Genomic DNA, 9,791 nt, shown 5'->3' on the forward strand with positions numbered 1-9,791 from the left:
TTTTCCCCAAGTAAATCTCTTTTGCTCATTCTAAGTATTATAAAAATGAGCGGTGCACCCTGTGTCGAACAGAATTTGTCATCATGACTTGATAGTGACCATTTGAGTTTAAAATGCTGCCAGCTGAAAAAATCAAGAAAGGATAAATCCAGAGCTCTGATGCAAGCATAAAGTATTTGCATGAAGTATTATTTTGCATGTAATATAATATTTTGAGCCCGGATGACAGTGTAACATCCTTGTAAAACTCTCAGGTCAGACAACTGTCTTTATCTAGGATTTTGCTTAATCCAGGGTCATAGATGTTCCCAGGTGTCTCTTTACCTTTATGCTTGTGTGTGTGTGTGTGTGTGTGTGTGTGTGTGTGTGTGTGTGTGTGTGTCCACCTTCTTTGTTAATGTAAAGGATGAGAGTTTGCCCAGCAATGATGGCTAACTGTCGTCACCTAGTGGTTGAATGAGATTTAGCTGAGGGAGATTAGCCACAGTGAAATATTTCACAATTTCACACATTTTTACTTTTATTGAATCAGAAATAATTCATCATGTTTTCTAAACAGGCAATCTGACCAAAAACAAACAAACAAACAAACAAACAAACAAAACCATTTAATTAATTAGCATTGCTTGCCTTGAGTAAGGTATCTCACAAATCTGTCAGCTCTGTTAGCAAAAGATGGCAGAAGATATGTCAAAACCACAATCTAGCTCAATCATTTTTACTGAAACACACGATTATAGCTTCATTAATGGAAGAGATGCAGCCACTCATAAAACTTCCCTTGAGATGCCAAAACAATGCTGGACCCATCCTCCCAATCTAAAATAATAGAAGTACAGGCATATAGGAGAGGTTAACACATCGGAGCATTTGGGTCACTCAGGCTGCAGCAGGGGCCAGACAAAAAGAAAGAGAGAGAGATCTAGTGCAGCAGACTTCCTTATTAGGTCAAGGTCAGTCAGGCCAGACCAGGTGCAACTGAGCAAAGAGCCAGAGAGAGAGGTCCAGCAGTGCTCTGACACCAGGAGGTTCAAACTGAGAACTGACACGGGCCTAAAAAGGGAGCGCAAGGGAAGAGCACATATCAAGGGAACACTGAGTGATGCATGGATGGCACCAACCTGCTTCCTGTGGTGCATGACAACAGTTCAACTGCATGGGTCAAATGTGTAATTAAATATAGTCTGTTAGGGGTGTAATGGTTCAGTAAACCCACAGTTCGGTTTGTGCTGCAGCTTTTGGGCCACAATTTTGCTTTTGGTTCAGTTTGTTTTGTATAAGACGGAGAAAAAAAAAACACCACCATTTCTAATGTTCTGTGTATTTTATCTCATTTGCAGAATAACTTTTTTTTTATTCATCCAGAGAACAAGGATAATAATATGAAATCAACAAAAAAAATCTCTCAAAGGCAAAAGTGTACTTTGTTGGGTGTACTGTGCGATAGCAGAAGCCATTTTGTTACAAAATACGCTTGTCAGCTAAATTTATGAATAACCACAAAACATAAAATGGCTTTCAGTTCCAGTTTCTCCTGGGTCACATGGCAGACAGATTCTGCCCTTCATTCAAGTAGCAGTGACCCTCCTGTTTCTGTGCTGCTGCTACCTGACCTTATCAGCACACCAACCTTTCTGTCACATGACTGGCATTGACATTTTAAGTGTTTATAGATGAAATATTGTTAGTGTGAATAACCTGTTTTTAAATATTTTATATTACAATGTAGTCTGTTCGGTAAGTTACATGTAATCCGCTTACACAAAACTGAAATAAAGAAATAACCTCAGGGAACTGTGGCACATGAACAAAGATTTCCCTGATTTCTCCTTGTGAATCTATGGGGTGGGCATTACAAATCATCTCATATCTGTATCTGATATGACAATACATCCATTGGTCTGAGTTTATGAACTCTTAAAAAAAAAAAAAAAAAAAAATACGGCACGTGAAAAGTGGCACGTGAATTCAACTGCGGCCTATGACATTCCAGGTGAGATCAGGTGGAAGAGCGAGGAGGAGCCAGGGAGGAAAACTGATTCCCAGATCAGATCTGGGAACTCGAGTTATGACAGGCCGAAGTATTAGTAGTGTTGGCTTTCGTTACAGGAAAACTGGTGGAAGAATAAAAATAACCATGAGGATGTCAGTATAAACTGGATTTGCAGTGAATACAGAGACGGATCGGGGCAACGAGGTAAGCCCGCAAGGTGTTTAGTCCGGTTCCTCTCTGCCGGGCCCATCCACGTATTACCAAGATACTGAGTATACCTACTTTTAACCACAACCATGCTTAAAACAAAAAAAAAAATCGCAGTAACAGGCTGTCTTGTAGGAGTTAACGTCTTTCATAAAGGACTAAGACTAAGAAAAGTCGTGGTGCAAAGTTATGTTATGCCTAATTTTAAAGAGGAAATGCGCAAGAAGTTGCGGCGGAATGCGCTCCGAGGAACGCGTCCCAGGCAGATGCTGACATGCAGACTGTTCAGAGAGCAGCCTCAGCACAGAGGAGGAGCCATGGCTTTATTAAACAGGTTATAGCCCACTCCAAGATCACATCACAGGCCTTCCTTTGATGGTATTAGTGTTGTATTCTGTTGATTTGATGTAATTGATTGATTGTCTTGTTTATTGTTCTCTGTAAATCCATAACTTCACTCAAGCTCTGACTGAGCCTCCCCAGGTTGGGACTTGTTGTTCCAATCCTCAGCGAGAATCCCAGCGATTTATTGCGCAGGAGTGTGTGTGTGTGTGTGTGTGTGTGTGTGTGTGTGTGTGTGTGTGTGTGTGTGTGTGTGTGGAGGGGGGGTGCTCTGCATGTACACACTCACACACACACACACAGACTGACAAACACAAGTACACACACACACACACACACACACACCTGATTAAAAAACCTCAAGCAGAAACCCGCTCTGGGTGGGCGGCCATTTGTCTCAACTGGTTGAGTTGAGAAAGAAACAGGGTGAGGGAGAGAGGAGGAGTGGGAGAAGGAGGAAAGAGAACATAGCACAGTGCAGTAATACTGGTGCTGATAATAATAGGACTAATAATGACAGGACTAATAATAGTTGGAAAAATAATAGTAATCGTAGGAGGGGATCTTCAGCAGGATCATGGGGGCAGTAGGTGGTTTGCAGTCATCCAGACTCTGCAGTTCTGTAGAAATACCTGTGGTGAGCGACAAAGGAGGAGAGAGGAGAGAGCACAAATCTATGGGAGAATGAAGATGCAGGGTTAGCAACATTCATTAATGCGATATGAATATGTAAAGATGGAGAGAGGAGAGAGAAGAGTTCAGTGCATCATGTCAAGTCCCCCAGGCAGCATCGGCCTACAGCAGAGAAACTATGGGCTGGCTTAAGGCAAGCCTGGGCCGGCCCTAACTATAAGCTACATCACAAAGGAAAGTTTGAAACCTACTCTTAAACAAAGAGAGGGTGTCTGCCTCTCACACCCATGGTGGAAGATGGTTCGACAGGAGCAGAGCCTGACCGCTGACGGCTCTGCCTCCTGTTGTGCTTTCGGAGGAACCCCAAGTGAGCCTGCATTTAGGGAGAGCACTGCTCTAGTGGGGTGGTAAGGCACTCTGAGCTCATTAAGATAAGTTAAGCCTAACCATTAAGGGTTTTGTGGGTGAGGGGAAGGATTTTAAAATCTATTCAGGATTTTACAGGGACCCAATACAGCAGATAGAGAAGCAATTATGGGAGTAATATGATCTCATTCCTGTCAATACACGTGCAGCAGCATTCTGAATCAGCTCAGGAGTCTTTAGAGACTTGTTGGGGCAGCCTGATAATAAGAAGTTGCAGTAATCCAGCCTACAAGTAGTAAATGCATAGACTAGGTTCTCTGCATCTTTGTGAGATAGGATGTGCCTGATTTTTGTAATATTACACAGGTGAAGAAAAAAAAACAAACAGAAAACAGTCCTTGAAGTTTGTTTCATGTGGGAAGTTAAAGCACATATCTTGATCAAAGATAACTCGGAGTTTCGTTATGGTGGTGCTGGAGGCCAGGAGAATACTATCTAGGGTAACTGTAATTATCATGTGTAGGTTTATGGAGTGTTTCCTAATAATAAATCACTTGTTCACTAACACAGCTTTAGATGGCAGATCTAATGGTTAAGAATCCACATCTAACCCTCCTATCCCCCCTTCTCTTATCATCTCTCATATGCTGTAGGTAAACCACTTCTTGACTGTTAGTTTTAGCTTGTCTTATGGGCTCTATATAGACCTAATCTCTATAGACTAAATTACTGCACCCAGCGTTGTTAGTTTAACAATTAAAACTGCTAGTGCGGGCATGACTGACTCGAGACTTGCTACCTCAGTGTGTCTTTTGCAATCATTAAACCACCATGGGTAATAGAGAAGTCTCTGTTGCTTACTGTGCAGCGAGCCAAACTCCCATTGTTCTTCACGGGTATTGGGCAGGGATACGTTTTGGTATATTCTAAAGTGTGTGATGGAAAACAGCAAGATACTGGTCAACTCTCAGACTGAAGGAGATCTCAGGTGGCTGTGATGTCTTAAGCAAAGGATCTTTTATTGATGGTCAGTTGAGCAGAAGAGAGTATGGGCACTACAAGTGCCAACACTTTGTAGTACCACACCAGTTCTGAGGGTTGCTCAGTGGCATGCCTTATTTACAGGAGATATCATACCTAAGTATGTGAGAGGTCAACAGCTCTGTGTTCAGGAAAGGCGTTAATCTGCCTGGTCTTGTCTCTCTGTGTGTGGCATGCCCCAGACTCATGGCCTTGGGAGCAAGGAGACAGTACGTCTTATCAGTGCCGATGCTTACAGTGTCAGTACAAAGATGGAGAACAGCTCCAAGGGGCCTAAATGTGACCTACAGCTGCAGAGAAAGTTCCCTCACAAAGTGAAGTGGGTTTTATGTTTGCTTTTCTGAGGATGCTGCCATTTTGTCAATGCTTGACCTGTGTGGTGTACCATCAGGAACTGTGGCTTGGAGTGAGTGAGTGACACTTGCAGAGGTGTAAAGTATAAAGCCCTCCAACAACGGGAAATGATTGGTCTCAGTCAGAGTATTGACAAAGGAATGGCAAGTCAGAATGAGATATGAGATTTTTTAGATGAGTTTCTCCCGCTTTTTTTTTTTTTTTTTTTTTTTAATTATTTGCTGGTTTACATGATTTTGTCAAGGAGGGTACCATGAAAGAAAAGTCAAGGTGTCTTATTGTGTCATATGATTGGATTATAACACTTGTGCAGTAAAAGTTGGTCTGAACTTGTGGAAATAGATGCTCAGTAGATGGCATGTGATCATAGAACATCAAGGCTACCCTCCTCGGAGCACACCCAGAGAGCACCTGTGCAGCACTATCTGCTGTAACTCTCCAGCATCACAGCTCCAGTTACATTGTGCATGTACCATATACCATAGCTCCCACTGGGTCAGAGACTGAGACTTGGCCTCATTGAAATAGCCTTGGATATTTACATTTATTCTCTACAGCCTTTCTCTAATGGTAGCCATAAACCAACTTATGTCTAACCCTAACTTTAACCAATAAGCCAAAATGACCACCCAGAATGTTAATGACAAAAAAAAAAAAAAAAAGATTGTTGCACTAGAAAATGCAAATTATCATCAGGCGAGTAAGGGAGCTGTTGTGGGATGCTCCCAGAACCCCCAGGAAACGTGGGATTCGGCTCTTGTCTTTACGATAAAACCCTGTGTAACCCTGTGATAGCAACAACAAATCATAACCGCATGTATGTGTGTGTGTGCGTGTGTGTGTGTGTGTGTGTAGATGGCACAGCAGGAGGAGCCTCTGTATGATTTCCCGGAGCCCACCCAGCGGTCTGAGCACAAGTTTACGGGACACCAAAGGAAGCAGGGCTCTCTGAGGAACATCAGCATATTGGACCGTCTCCTACTGTCACTTCCGGTGTGGCTGCAGCTATCAATTAACCCTGCCACCGCACTGCACATACTGCAGAGGGAACCGCCTGGGGTCAGGGTCACACACATATGCTCTATACCTCTCTATCTTGCCCTCTCTTTTTCTGTCACACACACTCACATGGCACTCAGTAACAACTTGGTGGTATTGCTTTGCAGACATTCCTGGTGCGTAAGTCTCGTACGTCCCGGAGAAATGTGCTGTGTGTCCGTTTGGCAGACAACAGCGTCCCATCCTTTGTTCAGCAGTTTGGCATCCGGGAGGAACACTCCAGTAAGAACCTCTCACCCTGACACTTGCATGTATGCAGACGTTTGTAGTCATAGTGGTGGCTCAGTGTAACCAAGAGTTCATGTTGGTTTCAGTTTTTTAAAAAAGACACATTTTCTCTGTGTTAGTTGCATGGGTGCACTCTGCCAGGCCTGTCTGACTGGAAATCATACAAACTACTGTTTACTCTGCAAATGATAGGTCGTCGCATGTGTCCCAGACCACCTTGGAGAGTGATTTGAGTGATTGGAGGTGTGACCTTACCCCTTCCAGTGATTTCCAACGCATTATTATGAATCCAACTGGAGTTTGAGCCAAGATACGCCCACAAGTGCTGTGATTATTCAGAAAATAGTTTGGCCTGTTGCCCATTCACTAAAACAGCCTTGATATAAACCCTGACCTAACTGTCACCCAAACCTTAACCAAATGGGTGCGTTTTACTCTGGTGGGATTTGTAGTAGCACATTGCAAACACCAGATACAAAATGGGAGTAATAAGTGACCAGACCCTGATTAGCTGGCTGCACACGGGAGATTCATTGTGATCTGTAATGTTGCTTCTGGCTGTGACAATGAATGAAACTCATATGCTTAGCAGCCCAGTAAATAAGGCCACAGATCATATTCAAATTATTGATATTAACTACCCATCTGTCCCCCCCATCCCTCCACTTTGGCCTCCCTCCATCTGCAGCTTTGTCTCTTGAGACGTCAGCCATCAGTTTTCCAGACCTCCCGAGACTCATTGCCTTCTACTGTGTCAGCAGGTGATAACTCGTCATCCTCCTTGTCCTCATTTTACTTCACCTCCTCTTTATTTGTGCTTCTTTTCCACTACTTTTGCCATCTTCAGCCCTCCTTTTTTACTGCCTCTTGGCCTCTTTTCATTTTCGCCCTTCTCCTCCCTATTCTTTAGTACCTTTTCACACCTACTGTACATTGATCGCTGTCAGCATGTGTTGATCTGCGGGAACTGATGTGGATGTTTTCTGTGTGTTCGTCAGAGATGTATTACCCTTCCCTTTGGAGCTTCCTGAAGCCATTGCCAAGGCGACATCCCACAAAGAGCTTGAGTCCATCTCACATATGGGAATAGGTGAGTGAACATATCTTCTGTTAGCAGATTTTGTTTCTCTGAACTACACTGGCCTTGTAGGACCTAATCCTGGCTTGAAATGGATTCATGGATTAAAATGCTGATTGTAATTGAATAGTATCAATTCAATACCAACATTTGGACAGAAGTACTAATACTGACTAACCCATTAAAGGACAGAGATTTGGGTTTGGGGTTTAGTTTTTTTTTTTTTAATGTTTATAAAAAGGTATTAAATGAAGGACTGTGTGCTGAATGGGATTTAAGTTTTTGCCGTGATATTGAATCACGTATCGAGAATTGTGGAATTTCACTGGCATTCATATCAATTTCCAAAATTCTGATATTTTTACATCCTGAATTAAATATTAAATAATTTTTCATTGTAATGAACTGAACATATTATAAGTGAATGAACATGTGCTGAACATATCTGTGTTGTTTTGTAGAGTTCTGGAGTTCCCAGCTAAACGTCCGTGGCCCACGGGAGACTCCTAAAGCCTGCAATGATAAGGAGAAGAAGCCAGACATCATAGCCGGAGTCCAGCCGGGTGGTTCTGTTTCGCAGCCTGATTCAGCCTCCCAGTCTGACCCAGCCAACCAGGCCAGTGCGACACCCGGGCCTGACAGAGATGCCAAGCAATCAAAGCCCAATCCCACTCTGTTCCAGGAGTTCTGTCCAATCAGGACACGTAGTCCCAAAGAGCTGAACTATGGCCCTGGCCTGGGCGCGCTCTGCTTCATCAACCCCCTTTTCTTGCAGTCTCAGAACGCCCTGCACAGACGGCGCATGTTCACGCGCAGCTTCAAGGTCCGGGTCTCCACAGAGACCTCAAGTCCACTGTCGCCACCCCTTGCTCCGCCTCCTCCGCCACCGCTAATGCCCAAAACCAAAGGGAGATGTAAAGCCAAGGCCCGGACACAGGGACAAGCAGGCAAGGGTCTGTCCCAGAGTCACAACCCAGGTGATCCCATGTCCCAGGACACCGAATTCCAGTTCGCAACGCAACCCAAAGCGGCCCAAGCCCAGTCACAGCCTCTCCAGTCCCAGCTTCAAATGGAGGAACAGGGTGAGACTCAAAAGGATCCAGGCCAAAGCCAGACTGGAGCAGAGTTACAGGAGCCTGCAGCTCAGTCCTCAACAGCCACGACCACAACACTGACAGAGAATCTCACAGATGACTCAGACTATTTGCAGCCCTCCCCAAGTGTCAATATCTCCCTTTCACCCTCCCTGCCTCCTTATCTCTTTCCTTCCCTGCCTTCCAAAGCATCTCTCTCCCCATTTCGCGAGGTATCTCCTTCAGTCTCTCCACGCGACTCCCCTAGTGTCTCCCCATCTCTCTCGCCGTATCAGTCTCCCTCTCCCTCAGTCCCTTTCTGCCTGTCTCCATTCACGTCTCCATCCTTTCCTGAAATGGTTGAGGACGCCTATCACACGCCTACTACTCCTTTGAGACTAGACCTGAAAAGAAAAGAGGGAGATGATGAAGAGAGGGGAGCAAGTGAAGAAGAAGAAGAAGAGGAGGATGAGGAGGAGGAGAATGATGATGATGAAACAGAGGAGAAGATGGGTTTGCTTTTACAACAGATTGTGTTTCATTCGCTAAATGAAACACAGAGTTTCAGTTCCCTCAGCAGTCTGGAGGAAGAGGAGGCAGACACCCCACCACCCTCACCCCTTCTACAGGACAGTGGAACAAGCTCCAGTCAAAGCTAGAAACAAACAACACAGGACTATATTCTGTTATGTTATGATGCAACTTTGTACTGAACTGCTCCACTGAGAATTAATTTGTGACTGACAGTGATTACCAATGTGTATTGATACATTTTCTCATTCTTTAATGCTAATTTGTTGTAAACGTTTTGTACTTTACCTTCATTGTCTGCAGTGCCAGTATGTCTTTTACTGTCAACGCAACATCAAACATTTGCCTGGCGCTTTCACAGATTTGAGTTTGCAGTGGTTTGCACTGAATCATAGGAAAAGCATACAGGATTTAGTTTGGTGTAGAATTTGTCTTTGATGGGAAAACTGTAAAGATGTTGCCTGCTGTTGCATGTTTATTTGGACCAGTTCTCATTCAAGCTGGAAATTTGTACTTATTCTGAGCTACATGTAAAAATGTTTTTGACCAAATCAACTTTGAGGTTTTCCCCAGCTCACTTGTCATAATTATCTAATTTCCAATATTAGACATCAAGTTTGCCTTAGTCTCATAATGTTGTCATGCAATGGCAATGCAACTGTCATCAGCACTTAAGATGTGAGCCACAACTTAACTGAATATTTCAAAGTCAGAGAGCCTTTAGGAAACTGTTTTGCTCAAGGTCTGTCCGTCAAACATGAGAAAAGGTTTAATGGATACAACATGCAAACCGAGAACAAATGGTTTTCTATTTAGCCAATCGTATTTTTCAGTAGTCTGAGCACAAACGAATCACTCTTACCTTTTAACAGCAACTTAGGTGTCT

At 43.7% G+C, this 9,791-nt stretch overlaps 1 protein-coding gene across 1 annotated transcript; it reads left to right on the top strand.

Annotated features, from left to right (window-relative positions):
- The first annotated feature begins 2,017 nt into the window (after positions 1-2,017).
- On the top strand, positions 2,018-9,190 carry LOC115371522 (ras and Rab interactor 2-like). The gene is made up of 6 exons (XM_030068942.1): positions 2,018-2,197; positions 5,792-5,995; positions 6,103-6,217; positions 6,912-6,984; positions 7,222-7,313; positions 7,763-9,190. Exons 2-6 carry the CDS (start codon positions 5,792-5,794, stop codon positions 9,031-9,033), a joined length of 1,755 nt encoding a protein of 584 aa, XP_029924802.1. The 5' UTR covers positions 2,018-2,197; the 3' UTR covers positions 9,034-9,190.
- Positions 9,191-9,791: the final 601 nt, after the last annotated feature.

The sequence above is a fragment of the Myripristis murdjan genome, chromosome 14 (assembly GCF_902150065.1).
Source record: "Myripristis murdjan chromosome 14, fMyrMur1.1, whole genome shotgun sequence".
NCBI classification, from domain to species: Eukaryota; Metazoa; Chordata; class Actinopteri; order Holocentriformes; family Holocentridae; genus Myripristis; species Myripristis murdjan.

What these genes read in the sequence shown, in the direction of transcription:
- LOC115371522 (XM_030068942.1), top strand. Translation starts at nt 5,792, where the DNA reads ATGGCACAGCAGGAGGAGCCTCTGTATGATTTCCCGGAGCCCACCCAG. An exon ending in CATCCGGGAGGAACACTCCA is followed by an intron (nt 6,218 to 6,911) that starts GTAAGAACCTCT and finishes CTCCATCTGCAG; the next exon opens with CTTTGTCTCTTGAGACGTCA. An exon ending in CATCTCACATATGGGAATAG is followed by an intron (nt 7,314 to 7,762) that starts GTGAGTGAACAT and finishes GTTGTTTTGTAG; the next exon opens with AGTTCTGGAGTTCCCAGCTA.